Source organism: Coturnix japonica, chromosome 23 (assembly GCF_054131305.1).
Source record: "Coturnix japonica strain WE chromosome 23, WE-NBRP24, whole genome shotgun sequence".
Lineage (NCBI taxonomy): Eukaryota > Metazoa > Chordata > Aves > Galliformes > Phasianidae > Coturnix > Coturnix japonica.
This window is the reverse complement of record NC_140685.1, coordinates 7,908,396-7,926,718: the sequence shown is the minus strand read 5'-3', so window position 1 is coordinate 7,926,718 and position 18,323 is coordinate 7,908,396. Positions and strand designations below refer to the sequence as shown.

The 18,323-nt window shown below is 39.0% G+C and overlaps 1 protein-coding gene across 1 annotated transcript in view; it reads right to left on the bottom strand.

Moving 5' to 3' along the window:
• PITPNC1 (phosphatidylinositol transfer protein cytoplasmic 1) overlaps positions 1–18,323 on the bottom strand; it is a 55,164-nt gene that overhangs the window by 1,868 nt on the left and 34,973 nt on the right. The window contains 4 exon segments of the mRNA XM_015879526.3: positions 3,553–3,616; positions 4,334–4,489; positions 9,753–9,848; positions 17,866–17,937. Of these exon segments, the coding sequence (XP_015735012.2) occupies positions 3,553–3,616; positions 4,334–4,489; positions 9,753–9,848; positions 17,866–17,937 (388 nt within the window).

Below are 18,323 nucleotides of genomic sequence, written 5' to 3'. Positions count from 1 at the left end.
ACAGATTTGAGCCCGTTTTGCTGTTTTCATTGCATTTTGTTCTGTAGCAGAGCGTAGTCTTTCTGAACCCAAACTGTTTGAAAACACTCTGACACTGAAGGAAGACCATGGACTTATCTCAGTTCTTTTTGATTGAGGAGTTCTCTACAAAATACAATAAAGCTTATCATGAATGAATCAGAGTGAAACAGGACAGGAAGACCTATCGGATTGCTGGCCATTTAAGTGAAGATTGATGGAAGTCTTAATATAAAACATTCTCCAAGCCTGTCGATTTTAAATTCAGATATGAATTATTCTTTGTCCCTTCAGCTAAATTTCACTTTTTTAGCTCACACTCACTTTAAAACCACCTCTGTTCTGATTTACTCTCAAGCAAAACAAGTCCTTACCCTGCGGTTCAGACTGTGGGAAATGCACCTGCTGTCTCTTTTTTCTTTAATGACTAATTCTCTCTTGACCTCCATGGTAATTTGGCTGCGTGGGAACTCAGAATGGCAGACTTCCTTCAAACCCAAATGCTGCAGCGTAGAGCCAAAGCCAAATCTGACTCTTGTTCTATACTGTAGGTAACCTCTTATCAGGCTGGTGAGACTTCTTACTAAGAACAAAGCACTCAGGACAGCAGGCCTTGCCCCATGCCTGTGTTCTACAGCTCAGTCAGTAGAAACAAAAGAATAATATTTTTAGAAGTAAATATTACCACATCTTTTCTATTTGCAGACAGTAATGTTTTTCAATTCCAGGCATCTGCTTGAAGTGCCTAAATTAGGAACCCGGGTTCTTACAGTTTCTATAATCTGAATCAGAGCACCTACAGACAAATCTGCACTTCTCCACACACTGCTGCTATATACTCCTGAAAGCATTTCCTCTAGCCTTGCTGGGATCTAACCAGAGATGGCATTGAAATTACTAAGTGAATTAGTCATTCACTTTCCTTCCCAGTCAACCAAAAGTTTTACCAGTCCCGCAGCACGTTTCCACTCTCCATGTTTCTGGCTTTTTGACTGAAGCTCTCTCAACTTCTGCATTTTTAACTATTCAAATAGTAGAATACGGAACTGATGTAGAACAACTTCTTATGTATCCAACTGAGATTGGATGATTTTGTTTTCTCTCAAGATAAGGAGGTGCTTATGAGCCCAAACCCACCCTTTCTTCAGTGACCATTTACAGTGCAAAAGAAAGGTATGATCGCACTCCAGGGATTAAAATGCTATTCATATTGAGTCAAAATCTCCCAAAAATTCCACTGACTGATCAGCAGGATCAGCTGGCTGCAATTCTCTGATCTCTGTGCATATATCAGGTGAGGATGGGCAATATGGTTTAAAAATTGACATACTCTTGCTTTGGCATGGCTCTCTATTTCATCCACAGTAGATGAATGTTGGTTGCAAACTTTAATGTTGGTTTTTTCATGCATATTTTTCTCGTATTCTCGAACATCATCCATAGTCATATCTGTAAAAAGTTCAAAATTGTTGGCATTTTCCACTGATTCAAAGGCAAACTTAAATCTTCTAAGGAGAAGGTGCTATGAGTACAGCCTGTCAGCAGAAACCAAAAAGGATCTAAAAAATAAAAGCATGGAGCAACTAGCTTTATGAAATTGAACTCATAAAGGTAGTTAGAGCAGCCAAGGAAGGTATAAGAAGGTTAAGTCAAAGGGAGCCAGAGAACAGGAAGGAGTGGAAATTGTTTGGGAGAATCTGTGTAACGTAAGATAGGCAAAAAGTATTGAAGTGCCAAAAGCCAAGATCTTCTAAAACCTTTTTAGAAGATCCCTTGCAATAAAGGATAGAAGTATTATAAAGATTCACTTACCTTTGTAGGAACCTTCTAAAATATTTTGTTATCTTTGCACAGTATATCTTAAAACCAGTAAATACTTACACTGCTAGAACACAAATCAGCTCAGATTTTAGAAATTAATGCTTAATCACACCAGTAAGTGGATTAACAATGAATACGTTAATAGTTTTGTGGCCTCAAGGCATTTACTGCCTTCTAAAAGTTGTATGTACTTTACAAATAGGGCTAATTCTAGGAGCAGGATCATTTGCCTCTGCCTAGACATGCCTGATGTTGTCAAAACAGTGAACAGAGCGTTGAATGCTTGCTATGTAACTCAACTTGCTTTGTCATAAATCACAGTTATGAAAAACACAGGATCCAATTAGCTGCCTTCTGGCCTCACTCTTCTCAGTATTCTACTTCTGAGTAAGGTATAAATGAACACAAAGGCTGTCATAGTATCGATCCATTCTTTACTATTGTTTGATAATTTCAGTGCTTCGTGAAACTAGCCATCAATCTTTTACACATCACATTTAAATACCACTTTATTAGCATAGCCTAATCAGAAATGCATTCTGCTTCTGGTAATGTATGCCATGCTTTTCTTCTCAAGGCCATCATTTTTCTCAAGTGTCATCTGGATCTGTGAATTTTTATGTCACACCAATTCTCGTTATGTGATATGAAGGTCTTGGTGTATTTTACGAGTTAGCTTTTAAAGAAAGATACAAGTTCAGCTGTTATATCCATGGCTCACTGTAATACATTTATCATTGAAAATGAAGTGTAAAATTTTGACCAAATTAAAACAAGAAATACCCTTAACTAACACTTTTTTAACCTACTGTTTTTAAAGTTGCCCATAACAAAAGACAAGCTTGTAAGCCACGTAAATAACACGCTGAAGTGCATTTTGCCAAGCAGAGAACATGCTTTTTATTAGTAAGAAGCATTCTGAAAATACATTTTGTTAAATAATAAAGCTAAAAGCAATGTAGTAAATTTAATGACAAAACACATTCATGCTTAGGGTAGCGGTAAAAGTAATCAGTCCATAGTATCAGTAACACACTATGTTTGATAACTGAATTTAATATACTGGTTACTTGATTTAGCTGACTTACAACACCTCAGTCTTCATCAAACCTCAATTTAGAAAGTATAACAACGGACATACTGAAGGCACACAGACTCTTTAAAACAATATATTTGACAATCTCTCTCCACACAAATAAACACGACAAGAGCAGTGGTTATAAACATTTCACACATCATACATGTTAAATTGCACTGGTTGTATATAAACTGACCTCACTTATTTTGGGTAAAGAAACATTAGGTTTCTAGTCAGCAGTTCTTACCACCTATTATTCTTAATGCGAAGAGGTGTAAGGGCAGAACTATGCCTTTGACAATGCAGCGTATAAAGGCTGCTTTAATAAAATTGCAAGCAGCTCTCCATGTAGATGATTCCTGCCAGAAGCATGAGATTCTACCTGCCTACAGTGTAGGATGATTGGACTGATGTTATATTCTGAGATGCATGGGCTATAACAGCATCCTGTATGATGCCTACTGGCTGTCATAACACACATCCTACTCCTGCTAACAAAGAACCTGCTGCCAATGTGCTCTGTATGTTCCTGCAGAACTGAAATTCTGGTTCTTACACCAACTTATGATGGGACCTGATGGCCTATGAAAACAAATGGAAATGTGCTTTGTGGGTTTAATTTGCAAAATACTTACCATACCACTCATCAACCCAGGCAAAAGCCTGTCGGTGACCAATCAGGAGGATATCTCTGACCACCTGTGAAACAAGGAAAAGGTTAAATACCTTTGCATAAATAAATCAATTTAGATAAGTGCTGCCTTTCAGCAAGATTTAATATGAAAAATATACTGTCAGTTTTATCTCTAAAGAGACACCCTAGGAGGTCAGATACATTGGCTCTAAAATCTTGCAGTCCAATCTCCCACTTCAAGTGGAACTACTGCCAACACTGGATCCCAGCAGCATGGCTGTCACTAGCATGGGAAGCCACTCGTTATGTACAGAATACCACAATTTTGGGGCAAATAGACTGGAACCCTTTTCCTTGTTAATTCTTTACACACGTGGAAGGTCAACAGTTTGAAAAATATTACAGTTTGGCTGCTATGCTATTAATGAATTTATTCTTTTTTTTTACTAGACTGACTGATAACTCTCCCACTACCTGTTCTTTAACAAACACTGTCCATCACTGCTACTTGAGCACTGCTTGTTCATACTTACAAATACCTGAGCTTGAATTTATCACAGCACTGAAAGCATTACTGATAGTTTTTCTCAGTGTTAGACCTGAGCAATTTCAGGCTTTGTCAAATTTCTACCATGGATGAAGACTTCGGCTCTACTTTCAGACCTTGAAAAAGATTCAGCTGAGCTTGCTGCTTCCAGCAGAGACACAGTTACATTCCTGTGCAGGACAGTGCTCGAGTTCTGCTTATGTGAAGGATAAGAAACAGCTCCTGTTTCACTCACCTTGTGTACAAATTGTTCTACCCTGGTTTGAAGTCCCCAGACTTCAAATTTCACAGTCACAAGTTTGTAGGAACACATAATGGGCTGATGGGTCTCTCTCCAACCTTCTTTTAACTGGCCTCTCCCGGTCTTCTGTGACTTGAAATATTTGGGATCCTGAAAAACAAAGAAAACATATTCAGGGATCCTGGAGAGCAACCCTTGTTTGTCAGTTTGCTGAAGTAAGTGTTATGATAAGATAAAATATGAAAACATGCTAATAAACATTATGAAAAAGTAATATAAAATTGACTTAAATAAGCACCAGGATATAATCAAATCAAATCCTTTCTTTAGTCCAACAGCCAGTGAATTGATGGCATTCTTGGAAGATGCTTTGAAGCTCATTTGATCTGGGACATTTTCTGCTATAGGAAAATATGTTACTGCAAGTCATTCCAAAGCAGTGCACTCCAAGTGTTATTTATGGCCTTTGGAAACAATGCTACTTCTTTAGAACTTGTTTCTATGCTGCTCCCCCAGTGTGACTTGCTTGTCTTCATGAAACCATGTCTAGTTTAAGCTTTAACACATCAGCAGGACAGGACCATGGCTGATTAAGACCCATTTGCAGTTTTAAGTGATACTGCAGATCCAGATGACCAGTCGAGTACGAAACTCCTCAAATTTAGTCATTTCTATTTACAACTGAGTTATGGTATGTTTAGGCAAAACACTGTAGACCTAATTTCAACACTGTCACTCTTCAACTAACTGCAAAATCAAACAAATTGCTGTTGAAATTACAATACTGAGACAAGAATCAATCAAGCAAACAATCCACAAGGGTAGCAGTTCAGTATGGTTTGCTTTTATTCAGACAAGATAAAGTTTTTGCTATGAAAATACTGCTTTCCACACTGGTATGATTCAATTGCACTTCACCTATATCCATTCCTGCTACTTAAATTTTGAGAACTGAAATAATATACACATAAACATTGATTTTCAGAAGAACTTGAAGATAGTGAAGTTTCTGTAAATTTATAGTGCATCTATAAATCTGTCATTGATAATAACGTCATATAATCTGTCATTGAAAATACACACCAGTTCTCATCTGTGTTGTCCTGCCCAAAGCTGAGGCCTGAGGAAAACTTTCACATTCATCCTTCATTAGAAAAGATATCTAAGTGTGAACTTGAATGACGTGCACAATGGAAGGGAAATAGGAGATTAACAAAAAAAAACCCAAAACTGGTAAGACTGCTCCGACTTCAATTTTCTTCCACGCAGTTTCATCTTACACATCAACCAACACCACTCTTTTTTTCCTAGTGTGCACAGTTAGTTCTGTTCTATTCCATAAACTGCAGCTCTGTCATTAAAGCTCCTCTACAAAGTTCTAATGAGGTGACAGGCTTCTTTCTCTATGAAAGACATTGGTTTTATTGCTGACGCGGTCTTTTCTAAAAAGAAACTTTAAACTTGGACTCTAATAGGGTTTCAATGTGAAATTACCATAAAAAACAATTCAGCGTCATCATATATCATAGCAACATCCTGCTGTATATCACAACTCATAGTCACATGCTGTTGCCATTCTTCTCACTCAATAAAGCTTGACCTCAGATTGATCTAGATATTTTCTGGTTGAACGGCCTGTTTTATAGCTGATTACTGCCTGAAGCGAGCAATAGAGTAATAATAATAGAAAAAATACATAATGAAGAACTAAGATGCAAAATTCTTCTAAATGATTCCATGAATAAAGAAATAGATTACAGGAAGTATCATTTTATATATTTCTTCTAAATATTACAGAGTGAAATGAATAGGCATCTCTTTATAAGAAGGAAAATCAAAAGGAAATAGTTTTATGTGCGGAAGGATCTGCTGATTCTTACATACACACATAGTACTGGAGTGATGATGCCATTGTATTGATTAAGCACTTTGGATGCTCCTTTTAATAACACTGAGTTGTATGCAGAGATACCCTATATCCCTTCTGTGATAACCAGAGCCATAATGGAATAGCTTCAGTACAGTCCAAAGGGATTCATGTCATGAATCTGAGTCAACACCAATTTTTCAATATTTATAAATAAAACTTAAGTAATTACAGCTACCCCCCATGACTGCTAAGCTGTGCGCGAGACCAGAATCGTGTTCAACTGCAACCAACTCTGGGTGCTGCAAAAAAGGAATTATTTTGCTTTTATTTCTTTTTCGTAAAGCTAATGCAGCAGAGAAGTGGATTCCTAATGGAAATCCTTCTTCAGTTGGTGATCTCCAAACAATCCAATCACTGCAATGCAGTTCATCCGTGATATCACTCCTAGTTCCAAGTCCTTTTAGGAGTGCACAGAGATGGCACCTTTACTTCCCTTAATGGCGTCCATTTTCTAGGACATGATGTATAGTCACAAATTGGCTGGACAGTTTCAGGCAGAGACAGGCAACGATGGACGGTTTGAACAACTTGTATCTAATAGCTTTAATGGAAATTCCTGTCTTTCAGAAAACATTAAGATATTGGAACAATAAAGCTGCAAACAGATGAACAGAAGCCAGGAAAAAAACCCACTAATTCACAGAAATAGATCTCAAGCCTGTTGTATGGAAGCCTAAGATGTTAAAGAATCTACTGAGTGCTTGCTCAGGTGAGCTACAACTCCAACCAGTGGGAGCTGTATATAAGGAAATCTTTTTATTTGCAGGTAACTTAAAAAGTTTATTGCAAGTACCCAACGCTCAACTGTTTTGTTATAAACAGGAAATGAAACACTGCCCGTTCTGAGAACTTAAATATAGGAGCAAAGAACACGGAGCTCAGTATCTCATGTCTGCAGTAAAAGATTCATTTCAGTGCATGATTCACTTGAGGCCCTCTCTCTCACCCCCCAGCAAAGCTCAGTTTTGTTCTTTTCTGTAACTCAGCTCAACATATAGGTGTACATGGGGAATATCTGAGAGCTGGTGATACTTATTCACTGATGTTGAAGTCACAAGGAAATCAGACAGACCCTCCTGGCTGTAGGCTTGTTCTGACAGCAGAAGTCAGTCTGCCTGCATAGATGACAGAACGGGACACTGTGCCTGTTTGTAACAGCGAACAAACTGCCCTCTCCATCATCATCTACCTGTCGATTTCAGCCCTTTGGTGCAGGTGATGGATAAGGCCTCCATTCCTGAGGGAATTCAAATCACTCAAATGATTCTGGTCAAGTTATTACTCAGAACGAGCAGCGGAGGTTCCTTTAAAGTATTCCTCAATGCAACAGCAACCCCTATTAAGCCTTTGTTAACTCTGTTTTGGACTATTCAGTGTGATGCTAGGCATCCCTTGGATATCTCATGAACCTCCTGCAGTAACCGTAACAGGAGATAAAACAAATTTAGAGCTTATTTCTAGAAGGTGCTAAGGATGCTGACCCTGATACAGAATTGCTTAATTTTAAGCACATGAAAGAGCCACTGAAATGAAGAGATTACTACCATGCCTGAAGTTAAAAGCATTCTCACTGGTCTTTCTGGATTAGAATCAGAACATTTATCCAGTGGGATCTAATTCTTAAATCCTCAGGATTGTACTCCACATTTAATCTTTAACGTATCAATTCAGATTAAATGATGCAAAACCAGCCAGACTGTTGTTATCAGTGTAATTAAAATACCTTTTAGTTATCTCTGAAATTGTTATTTGGAAATTGCAGACCATTTCTCATTTACGTGGAGTTACATTTTAATGCTGCTCTGATTAAAAACAGACAGAAATGACATTTAAAATAAGTAAAATCCTTCTTACAGTTGCCAAATAATGTAAAAGACCTCATCTTGAAGGGGAATTTGGCTTCATATTCATCATATGGCAATATAAGGTACAGTTCATAAACTTGAGAAGACTTGGAATTCAGCTGCCATTAACACAACACACAGTTAAAGGCTGAGGTGATTTCACTGCTTTGTATGAATTCTGAAACAGAATTTGGAAGCCATGGGTACAGAGAAAACAACAGATGCTGGTCTATTTTTGTTGTTAAAATCATACAAAAGATTCCATCTTGCTTGGAATAAGGTCTCTAGATTTGTCTCTGAGATACAACACAGCCCAAAATTCTTTCCTCCCGGTGAGGCTGTTTATCATCAGATTCATCAAGAGAAAATTAGTCTAATAGTTGGCTACTAAAAAGGGGAAAGCTGAAAAGCCAGACGTTCCCTTCCTATTTACAATTAGTAGAAGTGCACACAGGGTGAAAAACCTGACATGATTTCTTTAGAACAGAGTCAAAAGTTGATGTGTTCAGTGGCAGGCAGCTATTCCTAAAAAGACCCATCAGACCAGGGAGCTCAGACGATGGGACCAATAAGCTGCTTCCTGAGGCGTTATATAATTGTTGGTACATAGCAGAAGGGTTTCATTATCCAAGAAAATGAACAAAATTACTTTTCATTCTACTGTAGACCCAGTTTTCTTTTCTGACCAGGACAAAAAATCTGAAATAAGATCTATAAATAGAAGATAACAAGTACCCAGCTATTTTAGTCTGCAAAGCATGCCTCCTATGGTATAGAAACACACTCTTTGGCAAGTCTTCACTTTCTAACCTAAAAATGACTGTGCAATCTCATATTGTATAGTCAAACAGCTGCCATACTTGTTGCCAGCTATGAATATATACTTGGCTTCAGAGGCAAATCATGTCTCCAGAATGAAATGCAAGCAGAGATCTGATCATTTCTCTCCAGTTACTTGTTCCGAAACACCATTTTTCAACACTGATATTAAAACACTGAGACTTATCTGCACCGGCATGGTTGTTACTGATTGCAGAACAGTTAATTGCGTTGACCTAAAAGGAGCAGTCTGTCAAATGTACAGAGGAGCAATTTTCAGGGGAATTTTAAGTGAGTGAACACACTGCTTTGCCACTGACACTTTTAGCAGACTTACTACATTATGCAGTTTGCTTCAGTCCCCGTTGGTCTCATGTTACAGCTGCCCCTGAGCAACATGCACCAGCCCTGCTCTCCCTGCAGCACGTCTGTCCTTTGCTTTGGGCTGGCATTACTTTGGGGTGGAATGCAAATCAGGAAAGCAGTAATGCTTAAGACTTCTCGGAGCTGTGAACACTTAAGTGAGATTCGTGATTTAAAGAAAAATCCTGTTCTACTTTGTATGAAAAGGTCTGGTGCTGGTCACAGATTGACAAGGATGCCAAAGCATTTCAAAAGGCTGGAGAAGCCATCTGCAAAAGAAAGGGCCAAGCAGCCTAGATTGAGAGTTTGTTACCAGTTTACCATCTAATCAAAAGCTTCTAAAATTCCACAGATCAAGGAAATTTCACATCAAAATAAAACTGTTTTGACTGTAATCAAGGCTTTACTACAGCCTTGGACATTCCCTTCATGTTTCCACAATCACTTTGTCTCTTACCTCTGATTCCTTGTAATAGCGCTCAGGGATTTCGTCACTGGCAATGTCAATGAAGCAGACTTCTCGTTCCAGATCTTTTGCTTCATTATCAAAAATCTGCAAGAGTTAAAGAAACGTGACACTAACAGAACATACTCAGCAAACCCACCTGGATAACGGCTATGAGCCCCCTTCAGCAATGTGTGCTTTCAGATTTCCACTCGCACAGATGCTGGTATAAAGCATCACAACGTTTGTATGGACAGTTACTTTGTGCAGCCATTGCAGGCACCACAGCATATGCAGCAAGCAGGCAAAGAGAAGAAAATGGATGTTATCAAGATCATGCATAAGTCATGTGTTTCTAGACACGATCAACATCATAAATTTTGGAAACACTGGGCACTTGCATCTGCAGCACAGAACGCTTCTGTGCCTCTGTCCATAATTTAATTATTCAGGTACACTGGTGACCCATGAGACTTATGCTTTGTATGCAGTATTCCACCCATGATTCTGGGACTTGGAAGCACTGACTAGTTAAAAGACCATCAAGAGTTAGTGCTGTGCAATTCAGGAAGTTGCATGCACTGTCAGCTAATAATGTGTTTTTCCCTTTGGGGCACAATGTCCTTAAACTGGTGTTTCTGGAAGCATAAATATTATTTTCTTTCTTTCTTTTTCAAATAAATGTAGTGAACGCTTCATTTCATCCTAGAGGAGCAGTTAAAAATACATAATGCCAACACCCATGTAATATAACCAGAACACTACGTTGGTACTTCTGAAACAAACAGTTTCCCATACAAAGCACTCAAAGCAAACCAGCCTAACAGCCTGTAAGAAGGAAATCATTGTTCAAATAAACGAACAGCTAAAGTTTGACTGTACAATTCTAATTCACTTTGCTAGTTAAGGCGATTTCATCATTCACTACTGAAAAGTAACACTGAATGCTCACTGAACTGGATATAAGATGTTTAAATATTTGAAATTGCAGAACAGAATGAAAGTCTGGACTGCTTCTATCTCCATGCTTATTTCACGTCTCCAATCCCTGTTTTGTTTTGCACAAAATTAAGTTATTTGAACAAAGCTTGAGCTGGAATGTTTTCCCTTCAGAGGGCTCTTCCACAGTACTATTTTAAATAGTATGATGTTGTATGTATATAAGGTGCTTTGTGTCTCCTTCTTTTTCCTGTGTGAACTCAGAGATATGGAGCAGTATCATGCAGAAATCAGCTCAGCTGTTTCTGAGCCAAGGTGCATTCCACTCTGAGCTTCAAATAATGGAAATTTCCCTTAAATTGGCATCACCAGGTCAGCACGAGCCCCAAATCAGGATAGAGCTGAAATATAACTCTAAAACTTGTAAGCAGATGCATAACTTTGCATGTTTACAAGGTCCTAAATTGGGACTGTTACCCAACATCTCACCTGAAGACACACGCCCTGCTCCATCACAGGCCTGATCCACACACTGCAGCTCTAAACAATACAGTTTTACAGCGTTTATCTCTCTTGACTCTTTGACAGCAGTGGAGATGACAGATGCCTTTGCCAATCTGTCAAAATCGGGAGGAATTTTTCAGCTATGCATTATTTGCTGCTTGGGCCATTCCTGACCACGTCCTCCATTCCCAAAGTCTGCTGAGTAACATCCTCACTTCTCTTTGCTGGCAGAAGCTGTCGTCTAATCGTTTGCGCTTCTCCCCTTCTTAGATTGTCCTCACAAGATTTGCAGACAAAGATTTAATCTTTTCATTCTACCAGCAGTAGAAAATAAGAAGTAATTAGAGAACACGACTGATTTCTTTCTTAGCTGTAATTCTCTTATTGCCTCTCCCAGCCACATAATCTGGGATTCTCTTAAAACCTGCAGGGAGGATGGGTTTATTGCATTGGTGATCAAAGAGAGTAGAGAAATTTAAAAGTTTTAAGGGAAAAGATTAAAAGCCCTGAAAAGAAGCATAAGGCTCCCAATCTGTGCTGCTGTATTTGCAAATGTGCAGAATGCGAATGGTGAGAACAGCCTGTGTCCCTAATATGATGATGAAGGAAGGCAGAATATTAAATATTGTATGGGCAAAATTTGGACAGGCTTTGTATTTGGGAGCCAGATAATTAATTGAGATTGAAACACACAATCAAATGAAAAACAGAGTAACATTCAGGCTGAAGTCCTTTTGGCTGTTGTGGGTTGTTTTTTTTACATTTGTGACAGCTCCTTTAAAGCAGAAAAGCATTTATATGCTTCCACCTTCAGAGAGGAATGAAAACTCACCAAGAGCATCACCTGGATTAAATCAGCCACAGAACGACAAAAAGTGGAAGAGAGACCTTAAACATTAAGCAGGTCATCTTCAAAACTGTCCAGTTGTTCCTTTTGGGGAAAATTTGAAACACCCCCCATCCCCAAACACCACCCAGCAGATGATCCTAAGGAGGATCGCTCAAGGACACTGCAACAAATAAGAGCTGGTGCATTTAAATTTGATTTCTTCTGTTTGTGACCTACAATGACAAGCACTACTATGTGCTTTGCTATAACTTCTCCTTGTCTCGTAGCCAAAGCCAGAACAGAAAGCCAGGTTATGAGATGATGGTAAATCAACAGCAACTTCAATATATTTTCCTGCAAGCTTTGTTGCTATTTTTCTTATTTTCATTTTGAGGCTAAATTGCTGGCTTCGATCTCACTCACATGCAGCTGATCCAAGAGTTAACTCTCATGGACAGTCACTGCAGCTAACCTGGCTACAGACTCAGCTGTATCCTACAGTCACTATGCCAGACTCCTCATCCACACTGCTAGGACTCCCAGGGTCAAATTTGTGCTTGTTTGGCTTGGCTTTGTTCCATAATATACGATTCTCTCTTGTTATGGGTTTTGTTTTTTGTCATTGAGAGCAGCGAAGGTACCAGCTGGAATGCTGTGCACTGCACATTTTTTATTTGTATTTTTGCTTAAAGCCCAGACACAAGGAGGCTGCGGTCAGAAAACTGTAATAAGGCAGAGAATTGGCATTTTAAACACTACTGAGAAGGACAGGAAATTCCCTATAGAAACAGTTACACTCAACTCTGAAGTAAAGACAAGTTGTCGGAGATGAAATTGATAGAGCAGCCTGTATAGAAAATCCAGTATTCTAAGGCTGTAAGATTGAAAACATGCCTTCATCAGGAAGTTACTTCTTCCATCACCCATGAGGTTTTGGGTGACAGATCTCTATGCCTTGTTTGCTGTATCAGATCCAGGCAGTTGGCTGCTGCTAAGAAATGAAGTTAAGGGCAGAGAAATGAAATGGGTAATAGGTTTTCTTCTAAGAAAAGCAGAACCCTTCTAAAAGAATTACATGATAGCAAACAATATTATCATCCCAGGTCCTAAGTCATCAGACACCCATAACTACACACAAACTCAAGTCCAAATACAGCATGCAAGTGCAATTTGCTGAGATGTGAATTTCAATTATAAATCAAATTCCCTCTTAGAAAGCATTCTTCTCTATCTCTGTATCTCTGTTGCATCGCTAACAAAGCCAACAACCATCCCATCAACATTATGACTCAGTGTGCCCATATAGAAGATGACATCCCAGCAGGACAGGCCGACTATGACATGAGAAGCACAGTAATATCTTGATACTTGGGAAGTTGAAATTGTATTAGATCTGTTTCTACTTTCGATGCCATCAGGCTCAAAAAACAGACCAACAAAAGGAATAATAGCATGTGGCCAGGAGAATCCCCAAGTTTAAGTCCATATAAGCATTTGCATTACCTATTTACATATGAAATGAAAATATGTTTTCATACAAATATTGGTATTTCTCAGAAAGTTTCAAGCACTCTATTTCAGCCCATCCCAGAAATGGAGTCTAACTATGCAGCTTGTCAACTCACAAGTTCCTCAATACTTGCAAATGCTTTCTGTGAGGAGAATATATATCTATTCCTCACTAACAGGATGCTTTAATTCTAGCTTTTATGGTTTATGAATAGTTATAAGTTTAATTGCAGTAAGGACTGCAAGAGTAAGCTTCTATATTTTCCTCTTTAAAAGGGGAAAATCTGGCACAAAGCTCCTCTCCCACTTGAAATTCTAATCTCTTTAAATTGCCGTCACCAGAACTACTGGCGAGGATCCCATTCGTTACTGCAGCGCCCTTGAGCAGGCGTTGTCACCTGGTCCCCTTCAACTCTCATTTTTCTTAAGCAAAATTTGGTCTAAAATAGGTATAATAATAACCAACCTACTTTGAACTTCACCTACAGAGCTTTATCCAGCGTGTAACTTTTCTGTAAATCATGTTCCAAACCCAGAACCGAAATGCACCAATTTGCTTTTGAGATTTACTTTGGCAAGGATTACAGAAATTGACCAATTCAACCTCATTGCTCCTCAAATCATGTGGGCACACAGAACTGAGAGCAATTCTTCTATGGGAAAAGACTGAACCTCTCCCTGACAGCAGTAAATCTGGCTGGTGGAACAGCATGGGAATATGACTGCCTGCCAGTCAGGAACTCACAAAGGCAGTTACGTATTTATAAGCAGCCATGCTCCCTGCCTGTTTTTATCTCCATGTCACGACTCCTCCATCATTTCATCTTTTATAAAATATCTAATTTAGATTTGTACTTTTTGAATGGAGAAATGCAGTTTGACATCATTACACCATAGTAGCCATAGCTACTTTGTGTTTTGTTTTCATTGCAAGCTATACAGGAGATAAACACATCCACAATACCATAATAGAGAACAAGACCAGATGCAAATAAAATTAACCCCCCAAATGACCCAAAGCTTTGATTGCAACCTATTGTGCAGTGATACCTAAAAGGTCTCTTGTGACATTTCCAGTGAGTCTAAGCCAGGGCACAGCTCAATGCATCCCAGCTTCAATTGGTGCTTCATGGCAGATTCCTTAAACAGGAAATTTGCATTTAATTTACATGTGCTACATTGAAGTTTGTTCTAACCTAGTTCTGTGGTACTAAGATAGGAAACAAAAATGGGGGAAAAAATACCCTAAACAGAACCAAAGTAGATACAGCTTTACTCCTTAGGTAGAGAAATTTATTTAAAATAGAAAATGCACTGATTGAGCCAAATGCTCCAAATCATTCAGAAAGAAGCTCTCAAGATGAAGCATATGAACACCGTACACTCGCTCACTTCTACGACAGCAGAATGAGAACTCACTGTCAAGAAGCGGCTTTATAACTGTGAGTGATGGCACTGCAATGCACAGGGACTGCACATCAGGCACTACCAGCTGTGAGCTGGCTGTATGCTCAGCTATTAATGCATCAGATGATGCTGGTGTTCATTTACAACTATAAGGAGTGCAGAACTGCCCCTTGTTTTCCTCTGGTCACGCAGACACACATTTTCAATGCTCACCTTTGAAAGGCAGAAAACAAACAGATAATCTATTTTTCCCTTGATCAACACAGAATTATTGCTGTAACTGATGACTTTATCAGCATTATTGAGACACATCCATAAACGCGGCCCATTGATCCTCATACACCGCTGTCATTGTGAAGAACAACCCTACCTCAAAATCTTCACTCCACAAAATTACTGTCCCTAAGAAAGCTATTCTTGCTAATAAGTCACTCCAATAAGGACTCCATTTTAAGACCTCGTGTGTTATTTTTTAATAATAAACAGCCAGCCACTCCATTTTTCAGAGCAAAACTCCATGCTACAAAGAGGAAGGTGCTCGCAGCCTTTCCCTTATTGACAACAACGGGATCATTTTTACAAACTGTTCTTTCCTCAGACGCCGTCAGATGGTAAGATTCATTGCCCAACTATCAGCAGAAACAACAGCAGCTCAAAATGATGTCAAAATTTAAGACAGAAAAATCAAGTTACAAAGCGGGCATCATCTTCCCTGAGTTTCTTCTCTCAATACAGCTGGGAAGAAAAAATCAGGAGGGCATTTCCATCCAGATATATTGCAGTAATTAGGTGGAATCTTACCAGACGATGCAGAGTATTAAATAAAATAATATCACAGCCTCCCAAAGGACAACAGGAAACTGAGAACATCTGTATTACTTTCTTCTACTAATCAATGTAATTAGCTTTAGTATCCTTATACCTAATTATTGCTTTCTACAATCAATATCTACTTTATTAGATACCATGGAAATGAAGAAAAATCAGAGTTCAAAGATTTTAAAAAACCTGATCAGAAACCCCTAAAAACTGTTCAGTTAAAATCAGACACGTATCAGCCTCATTATTTCAGTTCATTCATTACATTTTGCTTCGCAGCTGCAAAATTTACAGACCCGCTGTGTTTCGACTCTTTGTTTATCAGCCAGAATTGGTAGTTGCAATAAAAAACCCCACCGTGTATCTACAGAAATGGATGCTGTGTTTCCCTGCTGCTTTCTGACAGGTCAGACATAGTGAAATCTAATCTAAACTTGTCTGATATGAAAGCAAGGTACACATTGCATCTTCTTAGGCCCAAGGGCTCCAAGGGGCTCAGCCAGGTCACTGTATTTACAAACCCTCCAGCATCTCAGCACGGTACCAACCACATCTGCATCAGCAGATAAATGTCACTGGATCAACAGAAAAAATACGTCGATCTTATGTAGATTGGTTTGTTGTGTTCACATCAGCGCACAACAGAACTGTGGGCATTACGAAGTCATGGAGATGAGGGCTGGAATACAGGCCTCATACTTTTTCCCACCATCTCACTGCATGTAAAGGTCAATTAAAGCAGCTCATCTTGGCAGGTATTTGCCCAGGCTGTGACTCAGGTCGTAAATGTGATTTAACATTACTCCACTGGTACTCCAGCAATGATTACATTTTGAAGAGCTGAATTCAAAGAACAGATATTCTTTCATTTACATGATCTGAGCATCCTATTTCTGAGCAACTTTCATCTGAAGTTACTGGCTGGGACTATTCAGGACTTGAATCACAGTGTTTTAGCTACAAAACTGACAGGCTGAAAAAAAAATCTGAAACTTCACTGGTTAAACAGCTTCAGTTCCTCCTGTCAAGCATCAGCACAGAATGTGTCTTCTCACTACTGATATTATAACGTACCAGAACAGTAATCTACACCCTCCTGAATCCGAAGGTGTGGGCTTGCTTTGAATTAAAAAGGGCTGTCAAAAAGCAGAAGATTAAAAAGTGCATAATTTGAACCTTAGTAAAGCTGCTCAAGGAACATCTCTGAAAACAGAAAGGGTCTGTGCCTCAGGTCCCTTTAAAATCTGCTCTTCTGACTTTCAAACACTCCTTCATCAGGCCCCTGTGCTACAGACCAGTTTTCCAGATATCTGAACAGTATTTCACACTTAGAAGCTTCTTCCCACAAGTCTGCAACAAATGGTTGTTTAAAGCACGCCAAAATCAAACACACAAGAATGTATTTGTCTATTCATCCAGCTGTATCTAACTTTATTCTTTTCCTGCAAGTTGACCCTGCTTTGCTCCCTGTCAGAGAACCAAAAGCTGAATGCTTCATCCACCCTGCTATTCCCACTCTGCATTCCCACCCAGCAGCTGCTGGTTACTCATTCCCACCCTTCTCCTACAGTTCCATAGTTAAATATTCCTTCCATTTCTAAGCTCTCATTCTGAGAACTTTTACTTGCCAGCACATCAGCTCCATGGCTCCAGCTGTTGCTCCCTGATGTTGTTTTGTTGAGATCTTTCCTCCCTGGTCATTATTTAGTTTCCTGCTTCCTTGTCCTGCCACCTCTTGTGAATTCAACCCCCTCTGCTCAGAGAAGATAATGTGAAATAGATGAACTAAAACACAACCAAAAACAAGGACAAAACTAAGCAATATTTTCTTCGTTCACCATTAATGTTCGCAGCTGCTGAAGTCACACATATAAATTACAGTGTATTTAGAAAAACAACAAATAGAACATGAGATACAGAAAGGAACTGCTGTGCATGAATCCTCCATCCTGTGATGCTGTAGGTAACGAGCATCCGAGCTGTCAAGCTGCTCACCAACAGCATCTCCTGGTAAGATACAAACCTGAGAAGGCCTCTTTCTCCGACTGAAACACCCAGAGCTGGATGGTGATCACCTAAAAGAATTCCATTTAATTCTGCAGAAGTCATCTTACTTACGCTGTCATTGCTTCCTTTGTTGTCCTCATACTTTGTCTCTATGTGAATGGAGAATTTAGGCAAAAACGAACACTGTAACAAAAGAGAAATGTGTTTGACATGATAAAGAAAGCGCGCTGTGTTCCATCAGCTGATACATTCAGTACATCCTGGTTGGTAACAGCTTTCTTGCTGGCTTTTCTTTTTTCCTTCCATGTTACTTTAAGAAACATTGTCACATTTACACCAAACATTAAAGCATTTTATGATTCTGGAGGGATGCAGAGGTTATATCTGAAAGCAGAACACTGAAATGGGTGTAGGAATAACTTAGTATAAGTTCTCTGGAACAACCAGCAACTGTAGTTTTCATGCTCCCAAATGCCTTACGGGCAGTACTCTGCCACCTTGAGAGCAATGCAATGCAACGCAATGCAATGCTCATCGCCATAGACAAAGCTGTCCCCCATTCAAAATAT